The following is a 27736-nucleotide window of genomic DNA, read 5'->3' as shown; positions in this document are numbered from 1 at the left end:
TAATCTTATTAACTAGCATTTCCCTTCGCATAAGCACATATTCTTAGAGGACAACACTAAGGCATTCCTTTGAAGGGACTAACTAAAACATCAGTTATAACCTTCTTACATGAAAATTTACATAAACTTTATCAAAAGATCTAGTCGTTTAGCTATTACTTTTGATGCATGCAAATATATAAAGCATTCTCACACAACCTGTAGTCTTTTCCCACATGCGAATATATATCCTTTCTAATGGAAGCTAACACAAATCTCGTGTGCTTACACATATTCCCTTTTCTATAATTCTATCAACATTTCATGTAAACAATTACATAATTCTTTCTTAAAGGAAGTCATTATAACCTCATTTCTCTATCTTCCTATATGAAGGTTTCTCATGCTGCCCTTTCAAGAAATTATTATAGATATCCATCTTTATGCATAAAAATCAAGATACATTAACAAGGTTAACTTACCCTTTTATGCATCAAAATCAAGAAATCGACACAACTCATCTAACAAGACAATATTTTCAAGAGATTATTATTTTCAAGAAAGTTAACATAATCACTTTCTCTATGTACAAACAAAATCATATTTCCAAAATCACAATAGCTACCCTTATGTGCATGCAACATGTGTTTTTCCTAACACAATTACTTTTACTTCAATGCACATAATCTTTTCATAAAACAAGTATGGATTCTTGATATGATATGAACACTATTCATATGTCTTTTAAGAATAGGAAACTCTATTTTCATTCCAAGAGATCTCTCATAAAAGCCATCATTTTCATACATGAAGTATGCACACTTTTCTAAAATGAAACTATATTTATGTGTATATAAAACATACTCTTTTCTTCAAGAAAGTTAGAAATGAATGTCTATGTGCCTAGAAGCACATCATTAGCTATTTTTATCATGCACGTAATGCATAATTATTTCACTAGAAACTTAGAAACTAGCTAGAATCACAATGCAATTAGCATATATCCCTCTTCAAGAAAATTTTATTAAATAAAAATACATATTTTATTTCAAAGAAAACTTGGCCACTTTTCACACTATGTCCTCAGGAAGTTTATATGCCTCGCCATCTTTCCCCAAGAAGATATTTTGGCTATATTTAGAAAGGATTTTATTCCAAGAAAATGACAAGAGACAAGCATTTCACACACAAGACTCACATGTAGTCTTTCCTAGAGGAACTACCTATTTTCTTTACCAAGAAAACATATAAAATAATCAATCTTTAACTGCATGCATTAACATATTTTCTTTACCAAGAAAACCTATAAAATATTCAATCTTTAACTGCATGCATTAATATATTTTCTTTACCAAGAAAACATATAAAATAATCATTCTTTTACTGCATGCATTAAAATTCTTTCTTTACCAAGAAAACATATAAAATATTCAATCTTTTACTGCATGCATACAAATACTTTCTCTACCAAGAAAACATATAAAATATTCAATCTTTTACTGCATGCACTAACGTATTTTCTTAGCTTTTAAGTCCACTCATTTTTCACATTCTTTTTTGCATACCATTATGCATATATTATCTATATTTGGTAAGAAATCCTTCAAGAAGATACCCAAATAAAACATACCTATATTTTCCTTGAAGAAAGTGGCAAGTTACTTATCTTATTTTTTCCGAGAGACGCAGTAGCAAGCTCCAGGTTTCCAAGATGGCCAGAAAAGATCTGAGTAGCCATGCTCATTATATAGTTCACTACATACACCACCACTACTGGTAAAGCAAGTCCCCATAGCAGTTTGGATTCCAAGAGCAGAGCATCTCTCATCATTTTCGCCCATGGTTGGTTATTTGCATTCAACAGAATCAATTCCAGACGGTTTATATCATCCACATGGCCGCTACTGCCAGCAATAAGGAGATGCTCCTCCACTTCACTGGTCTCCCTTGAGAGAATACTCTTCAATTTCTCCCCTGCCGAGGGATATAATTATAACCAAAGCAAGTGAAAAGTTTGTGTGCATCCTGACTAGAAGAATATTAACAGATGAATAAAGCGAGTAAAAAGAAACCATATTCTTGTGTCCACCTTCCCATGAATAGCTGGTCCCCTTCCCATCATCATCACGTGCCTCACTGACAATTCTCACCCAGAATTTAATGAAACTACAATGAAAGAAGCATTTCCTTTTTCTAAGATCTCCTTTCTTGATTTCCCCTCCCGCATATCAAGAATCAGTTAATAACTTATTCGTAACTATTAATTTACACTGAGTTATTTAGGGATGTTACATACTCCCCCCCTTAACAAGAACACCATCCTCGGTGTTCATCTCTCATTGGAACTTTAGATTTTACTCATGATATAACCATCTAAACCACACAAAAAGTGATCCTTCCTCTTTAAAATCAAAGATTTCATTCCAAGAAATGACAATAAACAAAATAGTAATGTTATAACATAAGAAAGATCAATAGTTATAAGCATTTATAACTGCAAAAATATGCAAGTTCTAATTTCCATCACTTGGCCCTTATTCAAATTCAAAACCAAACTCTATATCAACTTACCATTACTTGCCATCTACTCTTGAAAATCATGAGCACTTTCACGTAAGCATTTTAATAGTGGTTGGACAACCCATCAACCCTCCATGGTAAGTAATCCTGTAATGTTTGACAAACAAATTCAATCACATTCGTCACAATATTCTAAGTCAAATGAAATATTTTTAACTATCCATCAATCGTGCAATGTTAGATGACATTTAATTCACAGTACTTTTACAAGTACTTAAGAGCTCATCACTGCTCCACATGCACACTTAACTAACTCTCACTAAAGACATCCACAGAGTACTTCTAAAAGTACCAAAAGAGCACCTAGCTCTCTAATCATCAAAACTGTCAATCATTGCATCAAGTAAAAATTGTCTTAGCCCCTACTAAGACGTTCACAAGATTAATAATACGATAAAGGAATTAAAATTTCCAATAACTCCTTATTGAGCACTAATCTCATTTCCTGTTAAATGTGCATAACATATTTTACACAACTATATATAATTCATTTTTAACATAACATATAGCTGATTAGTTAATTTCTTTAGCTATGAGAACCACAATAGGCTAAAGAATTCCCAACCCATGGGAACTGGTTTTCATAGCCAAGTGGAGTCATTTTCACATCTAGACAGTTTCTTTAATAGAGACCTTACCAGGTCTAACATAGAATTTTTCCCTTACTGAGATCATTTATCTCTAAGGAGAGGAAATTCGGGCAGACAAGTACCATCAACCCTTCCGGGCAGGTAACCGCCATCAACCCAAATCTGGGCAGACAAGTACCATCAACCCCTCTGGGCAGGTAACTGCCATCAACCCATATTCGAGCAGACAAGTACCATCAACCCCTCTGGGCAGGTAACTGCCATCAACCCAAGGCATTCTAGCCTTTCACAACTATCTACAACTGTCTAGCATGTTAAATTTCTCTTTTATCACTTTTCCCCAAAGTAATTTACATAATGAACCATATGCACATTGTCATTAACAAAATAAACATGCATGTACACCATGCATTTACACTTAACCCTCAACATGGGTCCACAACATCTAGATTGATAGGAAACATAACTAACATACATGTTGTATGCATTTTGATTTTCCAAATAACACAATCATGCATATCATAGAACATTATTCTTTCTCATTTATGATTGCAATTCTCATTGCAACATTTTATGTGATGAGTTTTCTTGTTGCCGTTAAGTTAGCACTACTTAATCCCATTAGATACTTTAGTTATACATATGCATCATTTAACAAATATTCACTTCCCAAATCATTTTAGTTTGAGGCACAATACTATCGTGCATAAAAGTATATGCAAATATTCTTTATTGTGTAAATACCAATGATGGTTGAGGTAACAATCTAAACATTTCCAATTTCCCACAATGTATTGCCATCAACAAACCGATACATGAAGTAACTACCATAATCACTTGTTTGTGAATTGTGATAAGCTTAAATCAAATTCAATTCATGCACGTAAGTGCTATTAGTTAGTCATACAACACTAACCAATCACAACTACCAAACATCATGGCAAAACTTAATCCAAAATTAGTTATTACAATCAAGTCTCGCTACTTGACTCATTGCATATTTTCAATATCTAAAGGGGTTCTTCTAATGTCCTTTTAAAAAAATTTGTCATCCTATTCAAGGATGTTCCCCATAATTTATATTCATGCATTGACTCATTAAATTTCGTTCATTGTCACTTCAATCTTGTTCAATAAATGCATCATTGTTATTGCCATATTTGCAAATCAAAAGTTGGTAGTTGATTGTCACTTTTCCTCAATGAGTGTTCAATATTATTCATAAGTGTAATGAGTGTTCAATATTTTTTTTTGTAAGGTTAGGCATTCTTCATTCCAGATGACAAAACAAAATTACAACATACTAAAGTTCAGGTGGCGGGTCTGCCCGCAGGAAACCAGACCGCCACCTTTCAGCCTTGAAACCTGACCAAAATTTGAAAATGTTTTGCTCCTTTTTTCTGTCATAACCATGTTTTTGTCTATTACTAACTAAGCTAACGACAGGAGCATGACTTAACAACCAGACACAGTTCTGTTTTATCAACATTCAAAACAAAAGAAAAGACTCAGCTCAGCTAATCCTCGTCCGACGAGTTGACCGGGGTAGGCATTGAGGCACTGGTACCAGGCTTCAACTGCTTCTGCTCCATGGCCCATTTTAAGTCCAGAAACATTTGTTCCATGTTCTTTAGCAACAGATGGTTTCTTGCTGCCTGGACTTGGACGGCCGCGATCTCTATCAAGAGAGTATTCTTGATATTATCTGCTTCTTTCGCCAGCTGGCTTTTGAGATGCTCCTCAGCCTGCTTGCATTCCTCATTCTCCTCTTCACGGATGGCCTGATTCACCTCCATAGCCTGACCAACCACATGTTTCATAATCCAATAATGTTGAAGCGTTTTATTGAACAGGGAGTTTCTGCCTCTTGTGGTTCCTGGGTCCAGGATCAGATCCTCCCAATCTTCGCGGGGGATTTCTTTGTTATCACTGATATCCCGTAGCTCTCGCTCCCACCCATTGATTTGGGTGCGGATCTCTAGAGGAATCCTGGCCATGTACGCATTTATCGTGTGCATGGTCTTTTCAGAGTCGGGCTTCCTGCCCCTTTTGCTCGGATGGCTACTGGTGCCATCTTCCCGGTTCTTTACAGATTTAGCCTTCCTCAGTGCCATCTTGCCACGGACCTGGGACCTTGAAACTGTATGGGCTTTTCTACCTTTTCTTGCCGGAGCCGGGGAAAGGGCCTGGTCACAGGGTCGCGCTGTCACCTTTCCGTTTTTTTTCATGGTTCTTACCAAACTGTATGAGCATTCCCTCTACCTCCTCAAGCATATGGTTGTTATCTACCCGTTGTCCTACCAACCGGGCCTCCACTTGGCCATTTAATTTTCTGACAAACAGCCCTGTATCCCTATCTCAGGATGGGGCGTGACTTGACTGACCTACTTTATGCGTCATTACTCCAATATTCTCCCGGCTGCTCCTGTCGTAACCTTTTTGTACTCCTTGTGTCACCTGTCGTCCTCCCTCTATCAATTATCCCGACTTCCCAAGCTAACTCCAGATCCTTCCTTGATGATGTTTCGTGTCTCGCTTCTTCTCCGTCCCCGCGACCTGTCCTACCTTGCCCCGTCATCTGCCCGATTCTATCATTCCTATAACTGTTGTCCTTTCCCACAGATGTGCTATCCGTTCCCATCTGTTGTGATCTTTCCCCACAGCTGCTGCATGCCGCCTAGTCCTGACCGTTCGCCTCGGTCCTTCCTTTACAACCCTTATCGACGTCAAGCAATTGTTGGAGGCGGTCTCTCTCCTCTAGGAGCAATTGAGACAGACCTTCACTGTCGATCTCTTTGCCTCGATTCTGACTACCCCAATTCGCGAGCCAGTCCGCCAGTTTGTTTCCAGAACGTCTAATGTGAGACGGAATTAGGTAGTCTATTCTGGGCAGGAGCTTCCCGATTTCTCCTACAAGCCATGCCGTTCTCCAGCTCTTGCTAATTTTGTCCACTGGTTGTTGCTGATGTAGTTTCCTGACCATGTCTACCACCAACTTCGAGTCTCCCTCAATTTGGAGTCTCTTGAAATTACCCTGTAGAGCAATTTCCAGGCCTCGTTTCAAGGCATGTAGTTCGGCTTCGTTATTTGAGGCTTCCCCGCAGTCCATCGCGAAGGTTCGCAGGGTTTTTCCCCCAGCGTCTCTGAAGACTCCCCCAATGCCAGCCTCTCCCGGGTTATGTTTTGCGGCGCCATCGAAATTAAGCTTTATGAATCCCTGCAGGGGATGGAGATACTGGTTGCTTTCAGCCACTTCCCTGATCTAGTCTTTTCTTTTGACACCCCCATTTAACATACTCTGGTTTACCTCAAGTCTTTTCAGGATTGCCTCCTCCATTTGCGACGCCTGCCAGTCTTCGTCCTTCCAGCTTTCCGTTAGGATTGTTTCACGTATGTTCCTGGTGGTTTGTTCCCATATGGATGCTGGGGATCTGGATTCCGCTTTGAAGATTGCCCCATAAGGAGCCATGCACAATTGACCACCAGATTTTGGTAAGGTTTTCTCGGCCAATTTGCTATGGTGTTTACAATGTTCCGGTAATTTTTGTGGCGGCGCTCAAACAATCTGAAGTGACTTTCCCACAGGGAATTGCTGACTGTGCATCGGTTCATCAAATGTTCCATAGTCTCCTCTTGGGAATTACAGAGTGCGCAGCGGGATGGACCTTGGCACCCCTTCCTCTGCATCTGGTCCCAGGTAAGCGCTCTGCCATGGAGTAAAGTCCAAACAAAGAATGAAACTTTCGGCCAGTGTTTGATTTTCCATATATTTTTCCATTGTTTGGTTTCCGGCTGTTGATTTTGATTGACTTTTTGGTAGTAGGCTTCTGCTATTGAGAAATTACCTTGAATTCGTTTACCCCATCTAAGAATGTCAAACCCTGTTTTCCTTGCTACTTTACGAGATGCCATCTTTGTGTAATACTCATTCCATCTGTCAGTTTTTGGGGCCCCTTCCCAATCCTCTTTCTGTTTCCAATTGTGCCAATATCCTTCTTCGTCTAATTTCCAGAAATTTCCAACGGTTGTTGCCTCAGTCTGGGACGTGAAAGTGTGGATGTCGTGGAGGTTGTCCTTATGGATGAGTCTTTCGCGTTGCTACCATGATTCCTCCCAGAACCTGGCCTTGTCCCCTACTCGTATTTCCCAAAAACTATGGTTCCTTATCAGGTCTTTGTTGCCTCTCGCCAGGTCCCAGATTACTGAACCTCTAATCTCTGTCTCACTTCTCAGTCTTCCTTCTGGTTCCCCTGTCGCATCGTATTTTCTTTCCCATATCACTTTCCACAGTTCAGGGCCGCCCTGAGTCCACCTCCACCAGGGCTTTTCACCCATGACTTGGTTGAGGACGAAGGGGTCTCGAAGCCCTAAACCGCCATCTTTGGGGAGCCGACTTAGCCACTCCCATGAAATTAAGGCCCACTTTCTAGACTTGCTGGTGCCCTGCCAGAGGAATTTCTTGAACATAGCGACCAGCTTTTGGCTTGTTGTCTTTGGGATAGCTTGGCACGAGATCTGGTAAATTGGTATAGCCTGCAGAACAGCTTTCAGAAGGATTAGCTGGCTTGGGGCATTCAACGAGCGAAAGGTCCAGTTTTCCATCTTATTTCGGATTTTTTTTATTATAATTTCCCAGTTGGTCGTCCTGTATTGATGCTCATGCAACATAATGCCCAGGTATTTTGACGGGAAGGTTCTGATGTTGAAGCCCAGAGTGCACGCTAAGAATCTTTGGGCAGCCTGCGGGGTGTTGAAAAAAACACTTCCGATTTGTCCTTATTAATCTCCGTCCCAGAAGCTTTGCTGAATTCAGATAAAGTTTTGATGACTCCTTGGGCCTCTTTCAGCGTGGCTTGACCATATAGCATCACATCGTCTACGAATTGCTGGTGCGAAACTGGGATATCATTCCCACAGATTCGAAGTCCCTTTAGCTGATCCCTGGAGACTTGAGCCTTAACCAACCGACCCAGGCCTTCCGCAGCTAGGATGAAGAGGAAAGGAGACAGGGGGTCTCCCTGCCTGAGCCCGCGGGAGGGAGTGAAGGCTTCGGTGGGGGTGCCATTTAACAGAATTGACATCACGGGGGTGCCAACCATGGATAAGATCCAGTTTATCCATCTTTGGTCAAATCCATAGGCTTTAAAAATGCCTTCTAGATATCCCCAGCTAAGGCGGTCAAACGCCTTAGCCAAATCAAGTTAGATAAACGTGCCTGGGGTGCGGGAGTTTTTCAAGGAGTGAATTACTTCCTGGACCTCTATGATGCTGTCTGTGATCTGCCGCCCTTTGACAAAGCCTGTTTGCTTTAAGGCAATGAGATCCGACAGGATCGGCTTTAGCCTGTTTACCATGATTGTTGCTAGAATTTTGTAAACAACATTACATAGGGAGATGGGCCTGAAACCCTGCGGTTCCTCCGAGCAGCCATTCTTCGGGATTAGAGCCAGGAAAGTGGCATTCAGGCCCTGTTGCATGCACTTTGAACACCTGGATTCCTCCACTATGTCTAGCAGGTCATTCCCCATAAAACTCCAGGCCGCCTGGTAAAACTCAATGGTGAAGCCATCAGGACCCAGGGCCTTATTTTTTAGCATTTTGTTAACTACCTCTTCAAGTTCTTCCTTGGTGATTACCCTGAGCAGAGCCAGATTTTGATCTCTGGAAACTTTCTTAGGGATATGATGGCAAACCTTGTCTATGTCCTCAGATCTGTTGGCATTTGGTTCAGTGAGAATGCCTTTGAAGTGTTCCACCAAGAGTTGTTCTATTTCTGTCTGCTGCGTCACTCTGTTTCCCTGACTGTCTTTCAAGGAGAAGATTCTGTTGTGTTGGCGATGACTCAGCATTGCTTTATGGAAGAATTTGGAGTTTTTCCCCCTCTTTTAACCATTGGACCCGAGATTTCTGCTTCCACAGAATTTCCTCCTGCTTTCGCCTTTCTTCCATTTGAGTGATTACCCTGCCTTCCTCCTCAGCCAGCTCTTCATTTCGACCTTCCGAGATGATTTGCTGCTATATTCTTTCCAATCTGGATTGGAGTTTGCCTTGCTCCTGCTGAATATTGTCGAATTCTTCCCTGTTCCACTTCTTGATTTTGCTCTTGATTTCTTTGAGTCTGAGCTGAAAAGAGTGCATTTTGCTGCGGCCTTCCTTTCCACTCTTGCTATCCTACCACCAGCTCCTTACTTTGTCTAGGAAATCAGGAGCTCTAAGCCAGAAGGACTCGAACTGGAAGGGCCTCTTTTATTTGAATTTTTCAAGGCTATTTCGAGCTTTATTGGCCAATGGTCGAACCCTATTGAGGGTAGGATAGAGGCTTCGTAGAAGATTTCCAGCCCAATTATGTGCTCTGATATTAAAAATCTGTCCAATCTTGATGCAATTTGTTTGGTCCTGCCTCTTCTGTTATTCTAGGTGAATTTCCCGTTTATAGTTGGGATATCAACCACCCTTAATTCTGCTTGAACGTCTCTGAATCTTTCCATCTCTAGGTCTTCTCTACTTATTCCACCTTTTTTCTCTTCTCTAGAAGTGATTAAGTTAAAGTCGCCTGCCAGGATCCATCTCTGCTCCTGGTGCATATTTCTGAGCTTTGCCAACTGATTGAGAAACAGGCCTCTATCAGCACGGGTATGGGGCCCGTAGACAGCCAAGATCGCCACCCATTCACTTTGCCCTATGAGCCTGAATCTCCCTGTCAGGATTCTTGGCATTCCTATCCACCAGTCGGTTAGGACTTCTGCTGGATTCCAAATAATTGTTATCCCTCCTGCACTCCCTTTGGCATCTATAGTTACATGTTCATATCTCGGTTTTATTTTATTGAGAATTTCCTCCATCTTCTGGCCTGAGATTTTAGTTTCTTGGATAAGCATAATTTGGGGTTTGTCCTTCTTCAGTCTTGCCGCCAGATGTCTCTGTTTTCCTTTGCTGTTTAAGCCTCTAATATTCCAAGATGTCAAAATCATTGGTTAACTTGGGATAGGTTTTGGAATACCGCTGATAGCGGGACCACTCTCCCTGTATTGACTAACATTTCGCCTATGAGTTGGATAGAGTCCTTAAGGTTTTTTTCTTCCTCCTTTTTCCCCCCTTTACCTTGTCCTTGCTGATCAGGTCTGCTTTCCTGTTGGGTCTCTTGGAATTCTTCTGGTGAGGCTTTTCCTTTTCCAAGTTTTGCTTTATATTGCTGGAAGGTTTCCGCATACAACCTCTTTTGTTCTTCCGGAATAAACCTCTCATCTAGGTTCTTCCATCCGTTCAAAATTTTTCTTAAGACTTCTTCCTCTTGACTTAAATCTTCCCCGCTGGTCTCTTGGTCTGTCTCCATCTGTTCGGCTTGTTCGTCTTGTTCCTTACCTTTCTTTGTTGGCTCGCTCAGGGATTTCCTTTTTCAGTGGTTTCTTTCGTTGCTCTCACTGTTGTCCGACCCCTTATCCTCTTGATTTTCCATGGGTTGGTCTTCCTCTTCACCCTCTACCTGCAGAACTGCAAAGCTGTTTGGTTTCTCTGGGGTTGATTGTTTTTCCTTCCTTCCTTTCTGGGGGGTTTCCTTGTTTACTTTCCTTTTGTTTTTCACCTCTTGGTATTCCTCCTGATCTGTTGGCTCTCTCTTTTTTTGCAGGGGGCTTCTACTTTCTTCTTCCTCTCGTGTTATCGGGCATTCCTTTGCCAGATGTCAATGGACATGGCACCTAAATGGGATGTGTTCGTAGTCTATGTTCTGCTGCCAAACATCTTCATGATATTCAAGTTCTATTGTGTCTGGGATGGGGTTTGCTAGGTTCATATAAACACAGATCCTAGCGTACGAGGTGTATCTTCCTTTCTTCGTGGTTTCTGCTATTTTCACAAAACTGCTTATTGAGTTTCCTATCCCCTCCAAGATTTCCAGGTCCCAGAAGTCTATGGGGAGCCCGAATAAGCGAACCCAGACAGGCGCAGCTAGAAAGGTTTCTTTATCAGGGTTGTAGCATTCTTCCCAGAAACGCATGAACAAACTGGCATTGTAATAGAAATACGAGCCATTTTCAAATACCTTTTCCTTATCTTGCAGGTTAAAGAAGATTACCGTGAAGAAGCCTTTCGCTCCCAGCTTGAGCTCGATGTGGCCTTGGGGCTGCCATTTTTGCTAAATCCACTTGGTAAGATCTCTTTTCAATGGTCAGACTCCTACGAACTTGCAAATAAGGGCATGATCCCTCATATAGCTTCTGTACTTTTCCAGTTTATTCACTGGAATCACAAATCTGGGTCTCTCCGCTGCACATGGTGGGCACTTTCCTCTGCGGCCTGTTTGCCAGGAAGTTCCTAGCATTGGTCTTGCGCTCTTCCGTTCCTCTGTCTCCTGGTTACTCTGTCCCTCTCCTGCCACCGTATCCCGATAGGAGGGGATCTCTCCCCTCATGACATCTTCTGTCATACCATTGTTACTTGGTTCTCTGCCAATTTCTGTTGGTCCGGGCTGCTGACGGCCTTCTGGCCCTTCCTTCACGCTGCCCCAAGGGTTTCACCGCCTTGCCGCATTAGGTTTTTTGTTGCATAGCTCATTTTCCTTGTAGCCAAAAAAATCAACTCCTGCTAGAATGAGCGTTCAATATTGTTCTTAAGTGCGACAAAAGTTTTATTGTCTTTTATCCTCATCAGGAATCCAATGTCATGAACATAGTTATACAGCAACTTTATTACTTACTACTCAAAGCAGTTTAAACACGAATCACACTTATCATGTCGAAAGTAGTGTACTATGTAAATCAATATGTGAATGGTTAAACTCATACCTTAGTTAATGTCCACTGGTGGCGTACCTTAATTTCTTTTCCACTTACCAATTCCCAAAGGCGCCAGTGCTGCAACCTTTAGCTCTGACACCACTTGTAACGTACCCTGGTAACCTCACATGTAAAAGCAGGGAGTTAAATTTTTTATACAAATTACCCACAAGTAATTATCCAATTAACAACTCCACATTCCTCATTAACCATTAGATATAATGTTCATTAGTACATGAAGTAAATTGCAATAGAAGATAATGAGTTGCATAACCATTTGCATAACCATTAACCACCACTGTGGTAGTGTAATAATATAAACTGTCTCATGAACTTTGCGTCCATTTCATGATTTTCCTTAACCATAATAATTAATCACATACTTTGGACATTATGATTATCACATCAAATAAAGAATCATCATCATCAAGGATTCAACATCATCAAACTGACACAAAAGGCAATCACACCATTGAACACCGATATACCTTGGAAACCCCGTAGGGTGAAAACCAACAAACGTTTAATCTTATTATTAAATGCTCGTGAGGGTTTTCACCCCTCACTCAATGGCTTATAAGGGATTCCATCCCTTAACCATTGTTATAAAATTATTACAATGAATTACCATTAAGTTGTCACATAACTAGCTAAAAGCTAATACAATTTCCATGAAACCCTTTACTTACATACCGCCACATGCAACATTCCTTGTGACATGATTGTTCTAGCAATGTACGATCCTGCAACTCGTACTCATCTGCATGGACCATTAATCCTTTTCCTGCCACAACGTTAAATATAATCTATGCCTTGCGCAAGTAATCCAACTTTACCTGCCATGTTATCATTATCAACATTGACATCATGATTACATTTATAAATAATCTTATTAACTAGCATTTCCCTTCGCATAAGCACATATTCTTAGAGGACAAACACTAAGGCATTCCTTTGAAGGGACTAACTAAAACATCAGTTATAACCTTCTTACATGAAAATTTACATAAACTTTATCAAAAGATCTAGTCCTTTAGCTATTACTTTTGATGCATGCAAATATATAAAGCATTCTCACACAACCTGTAGTCTTTTCCCGCATGCGAATATATATCCTTTCTAATGCAAGCTAACACAAATCTCGTGTGCATACACATATTCCCTTTTCTAGAATTCTATCAACATTTCATGTAAACAATTACATAATTATTTCTTAAAGGAAGTCATTATAACCTCATTTCTCTATCTTCCTATATGAAGGTTTCTCATGCTTCCCTTTCAAGAAACTATTATAGATATCCATCTTTATGCATAAAAATCAAGATACATTAACAAGGTTAACTTACCTTTTTATGCATCAAAACCAAGAAATCAACACAACTCATCTAACAAGACAATCTTTTCAAGAGATTATTATTTTCAAGAAAGTTAACATAATCACTTTCTCTATGTACACACAAAATCATATTTCCAAAATCACAATAGCTACCCTTATGTGCATGCAACATGTGTTTTTCTTAACACAATTACTTTTACTTCAATGCACATAATCTTTTCATGAAACAAGTATGGATTCATGATATGATATGAATACTATTCATATGTCTTTTAAGAATAGGAAACTCTATTTTCGTTTCAAGAGATCTCTCATAAAAGCCATCATTTTCATACATGAAGTATGCACACTTTTCTAAAATGAAACTATATTTATGTGTATATAAAACATACTCTTTCTTCAAGAAAGTTAGAAATGAATATCTATGTGCCTAGAAGCACACCATTAGCTATTTCTATCATGCATGTAATGCATAATTATTTCACTAGAAACTTAGAAACTAGCTAGAATCACAATGCAATTAGCATATATCCATTTTCAAGAAACTTTTATTAAATAAAAATACATATTTTATTTCAAAGAAAACTTGGCCACTTTTCACACTATGTCCTCAAGAAGTTTATATGCCTCACCATCTTTCCACAAGAAGATATTTTGGCTATATTTAGCAAGGATTTTATTCCAAGAAAATGACAAGAGACAAGCATTTCACACACAAGACTCACATGTAGTCTTTGTAAGTGGAACTACCTATTTTCTTTACCAAGAAAACATATAAAATAATCAATCTTTAACTGCATGCATTAACATATTTTCGTTACCAAGAAAACCTATAAAATATTCAATCTTTAACTACATGCATTAACATATTTTCTTTACCAAGAAAACATATAAAATAATCATTCTTTTACTGCATGCATTAAAATTCTTTTTTTACCAAGAAAACATATAAAATATTCAATCTTTTACTGCATGCATACAAATACTTTCTCTACCAAAAAAGCATATAAAATATTCAGTCTTTTACTGCATGCACTAACATATCTTTTTAGCTTTTAATTCCACTCATTTTTCACATTATTTTCCTTCAAGAAAGTGGCAAGTTACTTATCTTATTGTTTGCGAGAGACGCTAACAGTGAGCTCCAGGTTTCCAAGATGGCCAGAAAAGATCTGAGTAGCCATGCTCATTATATAGTTCACCACCTACACCACCACTGTTGGTAAAGCAAGTACCCATAGCAGTTTGGATTCCAAGAACAGAGCATCTCTCATCATTTTCGCCCATGGTTGGTTATGTGCATTCAATAGAATCAGTTTCAGACAGTTTATATCATCCACATGGCCGCTACTGCCAGCAACAAGGAGATGCTCATCCACATGGCAGCTACTGCCAGCAATAAGGAGATTCTCCTCCACTTCACTGGTCTCCATTGAAAGAATACTCTTCAATTTCTCCCATGCCGAGGGATATAAGTATAACCAGAGCAAGTGAGTATAACCAGAGCAAGTGAAAAGTTTGTGCCCATCTTGACTGGAAGAATATTAACAGATGAATAAAGCGAGTAAAAAGAAACCATATTCTTGTGTCCACCTTCCCATGAATAGTTGGTCCCCTTCCCATCATCATCACGTGCCTCACTAACAATGCTCGCCCAAAATTTAATGAAACTACAATGAAAGAAGCGTTTCCTTTTTCTAAGATCTCCTTTCTTGATTTCCCCTCAATCAGTTTCCTGCATATCAAGAATCGGTTAATAACTAATTCATAACTATTAATTTACGCTGAGTTATTTAGGGATGTTACAGAGTCCAACCTTTTCAAAATTGTATTTATATGCACAATATTCTTAATAAAAATTGAATCCATTTTTCCAATTGTCATTCCAACATAATATGTTCTAAAATAGAAACCAGTGTGTACATGTGACATCTTTGAATATTATTAAACCAATTAGTAACGATCATGAAATCACCGATAATATGTGAGTGATGACATTCTTTTTCAATATGAAATAAAAGAAAACTTAGCTTAAATCTTAAAATCTCTACATAAATGTTTAAACCCTACCTAACCTCCAAGTAAAGATACCCCATCATTCACACACACACATAACATTAATAATAATAGTTTATATTACTTTATTCCAAAAATCTTTTTATAAAATATCTTTATATTACTTTAAAAATCTTTTCTAAAAAAACTTCTGAAATAATATTTTAAACAATCGTATGTATTTTGAAGAAAGTTACTTTCTATTTTGCCCTATAATTATTCATTGAAAATTAATAATATCTATTTGTATTATTTAATTAAAAAATCTTATCTGCATAAGAAAAAATCTTAATTTCTATTCAAAATAAAAAAACAAAAATTATATTCTTAAATATTATTTAAATATTACATAAAAATATAAAAAATAAAAATTTATAAACACAATAAAAATATTGTAAAATTAAAAATCTTAATCATATTTTAAAATTTTATATATATTTTTAAATCGCATATATAAATGGATGGTTTGGCTTCACCTGCCGAGATGTTAGGATTCAAAAACTCTCCTGATCTCATGAATAAAATGAGGCCATAAACCACATTTATAATACAGCGCAACACAAAGACAATATTAAAGATGAGCATCGAATAACACATCAAAATGAATAGACGAGTATAAGACTATGAAGCCTACCACCTAAAAAAACAAAAATCTTAGAGAAATCCTGGAAACGATTTGGCTTTTCTTCCCAACCAACGATATCAATACAAGTAGCTAAACACTTATACAATTATTTAAAAACAAATAAACTTATCAATAATTTTATACATTGATAAAAACAACAATCCTAAATCATACAATATTAATTTAATAATAAAATTAATGTTCTATTAGAATGTTTTACAAATCAAATCGCATTATATGTGCTCCTTACCCATTGTCAAATTTAAATATAGGGAAAAATGTATTGCGTTAATATACATTTCTTTGAATGACAACCGCACGTTACGGTTTTATAGGAAAAATTAAGGTTTTGAGGAGTTCGGAAATGAAAAGTAAATTATGTCATTTAACATTATTTTTTTAATAATATTAGGAATAATATTGTATTTTTTTTTGTCCAAAGTAATTAAATAATATTTTGAATTAAAAAATAAAAAATAAAAGTGGTTTATAAATAGTGTAAAATTTAAATATATTTTATTACGATTTATATATTAATTGTAAAAATTAAAAATGATATTTTTTGATAAGTAAAATGTATAATTTAGTTTAATTGATTTTATCTATTAATTGTAAAAATTAAAAATAATATTTCTCGATAAGTAAAATGTATAATTTAGTTTAATTGATTTTATCTGGTAGCATTTTTGCGATTGAGAAGTCAAGAGTTTAATTTTTTGATTCAGTAGTACCTTTGTTATTGTTATTGAGAAGTTAAGAGTTCAATTCTCTAGACACTTTAGGGGCATGCACTATGAATCACATAGAAAAAGAAAAAGAAAAAAGAAAAGTAAAAGATATGAGATTAAAATTATACGCATTTGAAAAAATATCATCTAGTACTATAGCCTTGACAATCATATTAATAAATATTGGATTTCTTGCAAATAATATTTAATTCTCAAAATTAATTTTTTTGTAAATAAATATTCAAAGTTTTTTTTGGTCCCTTTGCAATATCTAAAAATGTTTTGGCTGATAATCTTTTCTTCACATACAAAAAATGAGATAATTTCTAGTGTGATTTTATTTAAATAAGGGTGTTGAGTCAACTCTTATTAAGTGATGATGATCAACTTTACTAGTCATAAATAAAAAAATTGAGATAATTTCTAGTGTGATTTTATTTAAATAAGAGTGGTGAGTCAACTCATATTAAGTGATGATGATCAACTTTACTTATCATAAATTTTACCATTTAAGTAAAGTCTATTTAGTTGATTTATATAGACCTTTTACATGTCCATATTATTGACAAATGTAAGGAAACTAAATGATGACCAGATTTTTTTTTTTTTTGCTTTTTAAGAAAACTATCTCATATAAAGGGTCTAAAGAAAACAAAAAGGAGACATTCATCATGGAAGATTTATCCTTACTATTGCCAACCCTCTATGAAAGGTTTCTAGAAATATTTATAACAGTGTCACCTATCTTCTTAGTAACTTGCCAAGTGTCCAATGCCACATCCATTCCGGATGAATCTGTTTATTTGTAGATGTGAGGAGAAGTAATGTTGTCAAAAGCTTGCTTCAAATGTGTAATATTTTCTAAAAATAGGAATTAGTGTATGTATGTGACATCTCTGAAGAGGATCATGGAATCAACAAAAAAATTGTAATTGGCTACATTCTTCTTCAATGGCATATAAGAAAAGAAGCTCAAGGCTTAGATTTATGCATAGTTGTTTGAACCCTTGCCCAAATCACTCACAATGTTGAAAGAGTGATTTTCCTAAGAACAATCCCTCCCCCAATCCACCTCAAGACAAAGTTACCTCATATATATTTTACAATAATTATGCATTAAACAATAATAATATTAATTTATATTAGTTTATTCCAAAAATATCTTAAAAAAAATTATATTACTTTTTTATTATTTCTTTTAAAAAATTCTAAAATATTATTTTAAATAATTTTATGTAATTTAAAAAATACTTGTTATTTTATCTTATAATTATTCATGAGAGATTAATAAAATTCATTTATATTATTTTATTTAAAAAAAAATATTTTAAAAAAAGAAAACATTTTCTCTTCTAAAAACCAAAACCATAATTTATGTTCAAAATATAAAACAAAAATTGTTTCTTTCATATATATATAAAATCTGGCTTCAGCGGCCAGAGATGTCATTTCAATCACTCTCCTAACCTCAAAGGAGGCAACAAACAACACTGATAATATAACTCAACACATGACAATATTAAATGGCAGCATCGAATTAGAATATTTCGCAGTAAATCAAAATCTGTTTAACAAAACTTGCCGTTCATGGTAATTCATTGAAATTGAACATTAAGTCCTAATATTCAAGAAATTTTGTGAATGATATATACAATATCAATAGAAGTGGCCACACACACAGAAATTACTTAAAAATATAATCATATCAATGAAAAGTATAAAACTTAAATTTCTTTTTATTATTATTATTTAATTTAAGGAAAATGTATATGGTACAATATATTTCAGGATAAGTTTCATATATATATATATGAGAAACTTAAATATGAGTGAAGAGGTTATCATTAAATCCTCTCAATTACCTAAAATGCAATTTTTAACAAAATATTCCTCACTTCACATTATAGAGCTACCACTTTCAATACGAATTGAAAAAAAAATATTAAATGCTAAATCTTAGATTTTGTGATATTCCTCACTTTACATTACAGAGCTACTGCTATTTCTAATATAAATTTAAAAAAAATATTAAATGCTAGATTTTAGACTTTTGTGATATTCTTTACTTGACATTACAAAGTTACCACTTTTAATATAAATTTAAAAAATATTAAATAAATTTAGACTTTTGTAATCCATTTTCAAATAAACATTAAATTACAACTGACAACATCCCACCCACAAATAACCCAATAATTCACACAATATTTATAATATTAAACACGGGAAAACAAAGCCTGGCAACAGAGAGTTGAACAAGTCACACAATATTTATAATCTTAAACCATAGAAAACACAGACATGTGCAAGACAGAGTTGGACATATCTGTATTTTATTTACGATTTAGGATACCATGTATTTACTTAGGAAGCAATTCCATGGCATGGTGTGCGAGGGATAGAATGGGGATGGTGTGCCTGCTCAACCCCTTACTGCCCGAGAAGGCGCTGTAGTATTCCCAGTCCGACGTCGTCTCCATCACTCCTTCCAAGGTCCTCTGTAAATCACTCACCAATTCTGGTTTCTGCTTTAATGCACCTTTGTCCCTCTTCAAAACACCTATCAGGAGCTCGATGCTGTACCTCCTCACATTGGGAACCATCTTGGATGGATATGGGTGACTCTCAAAAACCTTCACCAGTTTCAACAACATCAATTCTCGGAACTCATGAGTGAAATCCCATTTGGTTATAAACTGTGCAGCCAATCCTATGGCTGCTTCCTGGTACTCGCATGAATGTTTCTCCCTCAATCCTATGGCCACCCGCTTATGCTTATGGTTGCATGAATGTTCTTTCCTCACAAACTTCAGAATCTGATCACAACACATCACAAAGTAAGCTTAGATTTATTTAAATACGGATTTAATATAAATGTAGAGAAATTCAATCTCTAATATGAATTTTATTTTGATATTTTGATATTTTAAAATTTGTATTTTAATCTACATAAACAAAATTTTAACTTATGATAAAAAATAGATACCTTTATTCATCACATCTCAACATCTAAGCTGAAAGATAAATAACCTTATTCATCAGATCACATCAGTATCTAAGCTAGGCTGTAGAATAAGCCAGTGTACTCAATGATTAAATGAAATTATTTTCAGATCAGACTGCAAAGCAAGACTTTAATTTTCAAAAGAAAGGCTTAGATTTGAATACAATCTTCTACCTGCTCTGCCAGTGCAGTGATTTCAGTCGGTTTAACGTAATTTGCATCTGCGTATTCAAGCAGATTTCGAAGAATTCTTGCTACATGAATACCCTTAACGGCGTCGCTCAGCATGGAAATGAGGCTTGCCATTAAATCCGGGTGACGGTCCACCTTAATGCTCATCATTTTTTTACAGTTAGGCTCCGACTCCAGCGAAAGAAGACCCAGGGCTTCTCCTGCCGTCTTCACAAGTTTCTCCTTTTCATCATTATTATTAATTCTCTCCATGAAAAACAAAGAGAAGAGCTTACCCAGAATTCCGCCGGTACGGCCAATGCTTTCACGGCCCTTTTGTTCGTGAGCAAGATTTGTTAACGTCTCGATCGCCAGGATTCGCAGATCATCTCTTTCTGTGCACTGAAGAACGTTTCTGAGATTGCTTATGGCGAAGACAATCCTCAACATCCTTTTCCTCAGGTCCTTCCCGGTCGACCCTGTAGTGCTGGCCAGAGTTTTCACGATCTGCAGAGCGAGCTCTTCCACCTCGGTTGCGAAGGGGATCTTCTTATCCCTCTCGATTTCCAGTTGGAAGGCGTTGGGTTCGAATTGGAGGTCGCTGGGTTCTAAGTCTGTGAGTGAGATAATTTTAGGAATTAGCCCTCTGCTGATGTTGATTTTATGGCGGTTGGAGCGCTCTTCTGCCAGCTTTTTCACTATGGTCAGCCCCAGCGAAACAAAGCCTCCTTCATTTGAGTCGTTTGAGTACAGCAGAGTGGCTACGGATTCCATCAATCCAGTAATGGCCGTCACCCGAACGCAATGCCGCTTGTTCTCCACCAATTTGGAGATGATCTCTGCAGCCGCTTTTCTAATCTCCTTCTCGTCCACGTTCTTGAAATTCAGCATGTCGATTAGCCTCTCCACCACATCTTTCATTGTTCCGATTGCCCTCAAAGTTCTTTCTGCAAATTGCTCGTTTCTCGCAAGCGCGGACAATACTCGAGCACCTGTCAGCTGCCCGTCCGCGCTTCTGGACTGAAGCAACTCTACGCTGTATGACACAAATTCCATCTTCGAAGCGTCGAAAATGTTACCTTTGACGCACCGAGAATATGTATCATACAGGAAACGTCGGACAGTGTGGAGCTCAGGCTTGTCGAAGTTGAAGCCATAAGCATAGTTCACCTCCTCCAGCAATTTCTTCGCACTGATCTTCCAGTAGCTCTTCTCCATCAGAAACAGAAACGCTTCGGCCAGAGACATGGCGTACAAAATTATGAGAGCCGATTTCACATTCATGGTATCATTACCTGAATTTACGATGTAGTTATGCCTTAGTAACCGATAAAGCGACAAACCGACGATTGTCGTAGCGGATAACAATTGCAGGCAGTAGAGAAAACGGACCATTGACATTGACCAACTTCTCTTCTGAGAATCATGATGATCAGAATCTTCTTCTTCACTGTTTTCTGAGCTCCAGCATCCGAAGATCTTACTTGAGATGGAGTAGCAGGTATTATAGAAGCCGCTACCTACCCGTCTAGCTTCCTCGCTGAGAGTTTCCATGGATTTTAGCGTGTTCTCATGGTGCCACACCACCTCTTGGCTTCGGCTGAAGATCCGAACACCTTCGGTAAACAATATTATAGTGACGCACCAGAAGTCAGCCGTTTTTAATTTTCCTGCAAATCCTCCGAGCACGACGGCGGTTGCCCAGAGGAATGCCAACTTTCCGAGCCCACTGGCTACCTTCTCCAGAAAGGCAAGCTTAAACGCAAACCAAGTTATTTTATTCTCTGGGAATGCCACGGTGTCTCTGGGCAGTACCTGTGTTTCTGTAACAGGTACAATCCTATGACCGGCTGTGGGATTCTCCATAATATCGCGAAACACAGGGCAGGAATATTGTCGGACCAGGGGACTCGACTGCGCCGTAGCCTAACCCGACTGTTTTTTCACTCTTATGGAAACTTCGGCCGTATAAATTCAGGTAACAACCGTCAAATTTAAAAAATTTGGATATCCAGAAATTTTAAGTCAATATTCCAAGATTTATGGATGCCTGGAAAGAACAAAGAAAAATCACCTCAATGTCTTGCTGCTGAGTTGTAAAGTGAGAACTATTGTTATGTAAGGCCCGGGGAGAAGCACGGCAATTACAGAGTTGAGGGAAGGAAATTGCAAGGCAATGGCAAAGAAATGTGTGTATTGGCTTCTCCAAGAAAATGAGGGGAAAGTTCACTTTCGGAGTAGCGTGCTTCCATGGTTGAGCTCCCAATGGAAAAATTTCAACAAAGTTATTGCAAAAATTTCCTACCCATTCCTTTTATCTGTGGGCCCGGCCCACCACAACTTCGTTGAAATGTCGCTTGATCGGAAGGGCTCAGGAGATCTCTCGAGTGGACCAGACGATACGTGTCACCTCTCTGTGGCGCTGTGGCGCTTCCGTGCAGCTGCTGCTCCCGACAGGTAGAAGAGGACGGGCGGCTTGGAGCGCTCTCTCTTTGCCCTCCACGTGAACGCGACACTTATGAAATAGAGACCAGAAGCAGAGAAAGTGGTGGCGGGGTGTTTCAGCGTGTATATATTTTTTTACTTTAATTGGAGTTTAATGATAGAAAAGGTTAGTGGTAATAATAATTTAGAGTTTTGGAGTTTAATGAATTGAATGATAGGAAGGGTTAGTGATATAATAATTTAGAGCTTTGTTTAATTTTATATTTTTATATTGATGAAAATTATTTTAAATATTTTGATTTAATTATAATTAGTTATAATATTTTATTTTTTTTATTTAAAATATATGTTTTAATGTATATATTAACTTAAAATCTGAAATATTTAGTTCCAATAAATATAATAATTTTAATATATTATTATATATTAACCCTAAAGTGCAGACGTGTATAAAAATTAAAGGATTTTTTCAACACAAAGAGCCTCCACAGATTCATACCATCTAAAAAATAAATGAGATGGGATTGTGAATATATATGTATATATTTGAAAAAAAATCTATATATATTTAAATATATTATTGTAATAATTTTAATTTTAATTATAAATAAAATTTATTTTTATATTTGAAAAAAAATTAAAATACATGGGAAAGGAAAAAAAAAAAATCTAAATTTCTTAAACTATTATGGGCCTATTCTAAACATTATTTAATAAGCTATTCATTGAAAAAACTATATATGGTTTTCGTCATGGTTGTAGATATACTTGTAATATTTGTACTTACTCATTATGGTTTCAAGCATGAATAAAGATCTATGTATTCAATAAGCTATTTATTGAAAAAATTATACATGGTTTTCATCATAGTTGTAGATATATTTATAATATTTGTACTTACTCATTATGGTTTTAAGAATGAATAAATATGCATAGATTTTTATGGGTAAGTATTTTATACAAAATATTTTATAATGTGATCCTTGTTCATTGTGATTATGAATAATTTGTACAACATCATTATGATATTTTTAAGGCATATATAATGTTTATCATGAAATGATATTTTTTAAATTATGGAATGATGTTTTAGGAGCTTCTAAAAGAATCAATCATTATTAAAATTAATGGAAACTTAATTTTTTCCGTTAAAATTTGACAATTTAAAAAATATATATATATATATATATATATATATTATACAATTAGACTACCCCCATCTCTTTCCTGTATAGGTTCTCTTGTCATCTTGTGCCTATTTCATATAAATCCAAATAAGTTGTACAAAATGCTTATTCATCATCTTTCTTTGCATCAATTCATGCATTTTATAGTTCTATGATGGTTACAATTAATATGTACAATTTAAATAATAATAATATAAATCTACTTCTATTAAAATGATTTTTTTCTAAATTAAACTGCAATTTTATTAAAAAATATTATTTCACTTAATTAACAAAATTGTTAACTATAAAATATTATATTTATAAAATTACATTATTTTAATTTTTTACTTCATTCTAGAATTTGAAAGAAGTATATCTTATCTGTTATTTAAACGAAAATATCTTATATATTAACTAAAAGAAAATCAAACAAATTAAATTTATCCATTTATTAAGCCACATTTTAAAAAGTAGATTATATTGATTTCAAAACTTAAATGACATTTAAAATTCTAAAAAAAAAACATTAAAATAAAATTATATAAATTAATTATAACTAAAATTAAGGGTTAGACTTTTAGGATTAGTTAGAATTAATTTTAATTTAATTTAATTGTAAGCATGTAAGATAAGATCAATTAGAATTAGAAATAGAATTAATTATGCCTTTTTCTTTGTTCAAAATGGTAAATGCAACGTTCTCACATTTTGTCCATTGGGATTAGTGGTATATTGCTCTAGGTTGTCATTCAGTTGTTTCTATGTTGGAAAGAGGTAAAGATACATGAAACTTCCATGGCTCGTTTATTGAGGCCCGAGGGTGCATGTTGTGTAAGTTAATAACTTAACATTATAATCAATTTCTTGTCAATCTCCTCCACCAACGAATTCCTTGAGCCAGAAATAATCCAGCTAGTATATATAATATCCACTAAGGGAATGTACCACATAGGTTTGAGTTTCTTTGGCTTAAGTGCTAGTATAGGGGTAATGAATCTGGCAAAATTGTTGCAGACTTCACCTAACCTTATCCCTTTAAAACTTGTGTCATTCTGCTAGGGTGGATCACAATGGCAATGGAACCTTGGTGGAGGGTTTATGCTTAGACCTTGCTAGTTGAAAATTTTTTGTTGCAAGATTGAAGTCCTCTACCTTGGACTTTTCTTACTTTAAGGTGACTACTAACTTTGTTGCTACCTTCTTAGGTTCTACTATTAGCGCTATGTTGGTTTCTGGGTCTTGTTTTGTTGGAACTTGTTATGTGGGAACTCCTCTTGCCATATTTGCTTCATCTTATGTCTTTATCTTCTCTTTATTCTCTTTTAGTTTAGTTCTATTGTTGCTTCTTTATTAGGCTTTACTTACTAAGTCTTATATAGTTCATTCCTCAGACCTTGGTTTTCTACCCTTACCTTTCCAAGGTATCTGTTGTTACTTTCATGGTTCTTTATCAGACTCTACTTTCTTTGGTACCTTCTTGTGCTTTCCTTGGAAATGCCTTTGGTTTCTTATTCTATGGTGCCTTTTGTTGGGAAAGTGTCATTTTTACCTACTTTCTCTTCTATTCTTAGTATCACTATTTTGCCTTACTATCTTAGTAGTGTTATTTTTCTTGTCATCTCTTTCTTTAACTTCCACTGTAATCTTAAATTGCTTTTTGGCTTTCTTCCAATGATATCCTTGGTTGGCAAATTCTTCATCCATACCAATCTAAACAACTTCTATTAATTGTTACTTATTGTGAAATTATGATGGTAGTGGACCCATTTGCTTCTGCTGTCTTGCTTTTATGAATTTGGTGCATGTTCGCTTCATGTTGTTCAACTACTTTGGTTATCCTTTATTTTGATTGCCCTTGTCATATGCTTTAATGGTTATTGCTGGTTCCTACTACCAGCTTCCCTTGTCTTTGCCTGTGCTAGAAGCAACCTTACAAGGTTCCTTTCTATTGTTGACGATTGTGTTACTTCTATTTGGCTAATTGGAATTGTTCTATTGTTGAAAATTGTGTTACTTCTATTTGGCTAATTGGAATTGCAATCATATGTAGAATTGACCATTCTTATTGAAATACATTTGTCTTTTAGGCTAGTGTTGAATTTCTCCATTGACCTTTATGCTTTTGCATAGGAACAAAAGGGGTGTGGTGATCGATATTTTGAATAATCTAGTACAAAAATATCATTCGTCTTTGTTAGGTTTTTTTATTTGTCTTTGTTCTTGCACTCTTTCTTGATGTTGTTTTATGTAAGCATTGAGATTAGTACATTGGGAGTACACACTTTGTTCTTGTACTCTTAAACTTTTGCAAGGAACAATTCCTTGTACATGTGATAACCACTAGCTCATTGTAGAAGGATGCTACACTTAACCATAAGCTTCTTGTTGCACTTCATATTTTTGCAACAAAGGCTATCCCTGAGCTAAGGCTATGAATTGACCACAGGGGATTCGTTGGCAAAGCAATATCATACTACGTGGGTTCATATGGGGGGATATATTATTAGTAAATAATGACATAATATATTAAGCATATAATAGGGGGTAAAGGGTTTTTATATTAGCAAGTATAAAAAATGGAGCTCAAAGTTAATGAAAAAAGATAAAGGGGGATAAAAAATGTTAATGAAAAAATGGGTACCTATAATATCTAGTGAAACTAGGGGTTTTTTAAATTGGGAAGATGTATTGGGTACATATTGGTAGGGGGTTAGATAATGTTAATTTTAGGGGTATTTTCCAATATGTTGTCAAATTAAGGGTAGTATTTAGTATGTCACGAACACATGTGCTATGTCATAGATTCATTGAGTGAAGCCCCCATGGAATTGACAAGGATGAATTTACTCATGGATAGATTTGGAACTCTTCACACAACTTTGGCATTGACACTCTTCACTTTTTTCCCTTGGAATTTCTTGATGTTGTTGAATCCATTTACGTATTGAAAAATGTGTTTCAAATAAATGTATTGAAAAATTCATTTCAAATAACACATAATTGCGATCTTGAAAGAAAATAGCTCGTTGAATTATAGAAATAAAATGCCCAAAAAATCCAAAAAGTACAATAGTTAGTCAATTCCTTATGAATGCATTTCTAGAATAAAAAGCCCAAAAAGACGACATGTGTCTTGTCGTTCACCTTGCAGGATTTGGTGTCGACATGGGTTTTGTCATCCACTCATAGGTGTTGATGTCGACAAGTTCATCATCATGCGACAAATGTCGCTAATGTCACTTAGTGACGATTGATTGGAAATGGGTTTTGATGAAATCTAAGTATCAAACCCTAATCTACATCTAAACACCTAACCAAAGTCTAAACCTATACTAAATCCATGTATCTAACCTAATACTTAAACATTAGTCCTAAAACTTATCAATCATGCTATATCCTAAATCTATACATGACATGCATTTAAACTATGTATTAAAGCCTAACCTAAGTCTCTGCCTATGTTAAATACATTGTAAAAATCAAATACACACGCATAACCACTAACTAACCACGCAGGCAGTCTGACTGCAGCGGGAACAGCCACTGCCAACCATCATCATGTGAACGGGTTCGTAATTTCACCGCGCAGTCGGGAGTTTAGCCGTAGCGAGAACCGTCGTTGGAACTGTAACATGTGATCACCTATGTTGATAAGCCATCAGGGCTAACACTCTGCGGGTTAGGTGGGCAATTACGATTAGGCGTGGCAACGCTATGTGAGCGCCGAGATAACTACCAATCGTCACGATGAATGGTCAGCGGAACCTCTAGGGGATAACCGCGAGCAGTTAATGACAGTTACATGGGTTGTCTCCCCTCTGCCCAGTCAGCGAAATTGTTTGCGGTTTCGAGGTTATAATATGGTATGTTTGGGTTTTTTTAAACAGTTTGTCAACAAACTTATTCGATGACCATGCCAACCTACCTAGGTGTCTCCTTGCCATTGGACCGAGCTCTAAAACACATCCTGAAGCAACAAATTCACCTAAAACCTAGCCCAAGGTGGTTTTGATGCATTTACAGACCTATAAGAGGCGGTTTTCCTTCATTGATAAGAGGAGGGTGGTTTTTGACTTTTGCTTGTAGATTCTGGAGGTCATACGCAATTTTGTTTTCAGTGTTGCGGGAGCATCCTAGTCGGAATTGGGAACCGTGATAGGTGTTGGAAAGCTGGTTCAAAGGGCTATCTGATGACAGTGATCAGAAGTGCTTGCATGCATATTTAGACTGATCAAATCTCTATGTAATCAACTCATTCCTTTCATTCCTAATAAAAGTGG

The 27736-nt window shown here is 36.4% G+C and overlaps 1 protein-coding gene across 1 annotated transcript; it reads right to left on the bottom strand.

Moving 5' to 3' along the window:
* Positions 1 to 11316: 11316 nt before the first annotated feature.
* LOC149196730 (uncharacterized) lies at positions 11317 to 21708 on the bottom strand. Its single transcript, XM_089408409.1, has 5 exons — positions 19846 to 21708; positions 19032 to 19483; positions 14584 to 14792; positions 11981 to 12038; positions 11317 to 11647 (listed from the first exon to the last, which is right to left on the bottom strand). Exons 1-5 carry the CDS (start codon positions 21706 to 21708, stop codon positions 11317 to 11319), a joined length of 2913 nt encoding a protein of 970 aa, XP_089264535.1.
* Positions 21709 to 27736: the final 6028 nt, after the last annotated feature.

The sequence above is a fragment of the Pinus tabuliformis genome, chromosome 2_2 (assembly GCF_031772625.1).
Source record: "Pinus tabuliformis cultivar Carrire ecotype Pingquan chromosome 2_2, CPIR1, whole genome shotgun sequence".
Classification (NCBI taxonomy): Eukaryota; Viridiplantae; Streptophyta; class Pinopsida; order Pinales; family Pinaceae; genus Pinus; species Pinus tabuliformis.
This window is presented reverse-complemented; position numbering and strand designations above follow the sequence as displayed.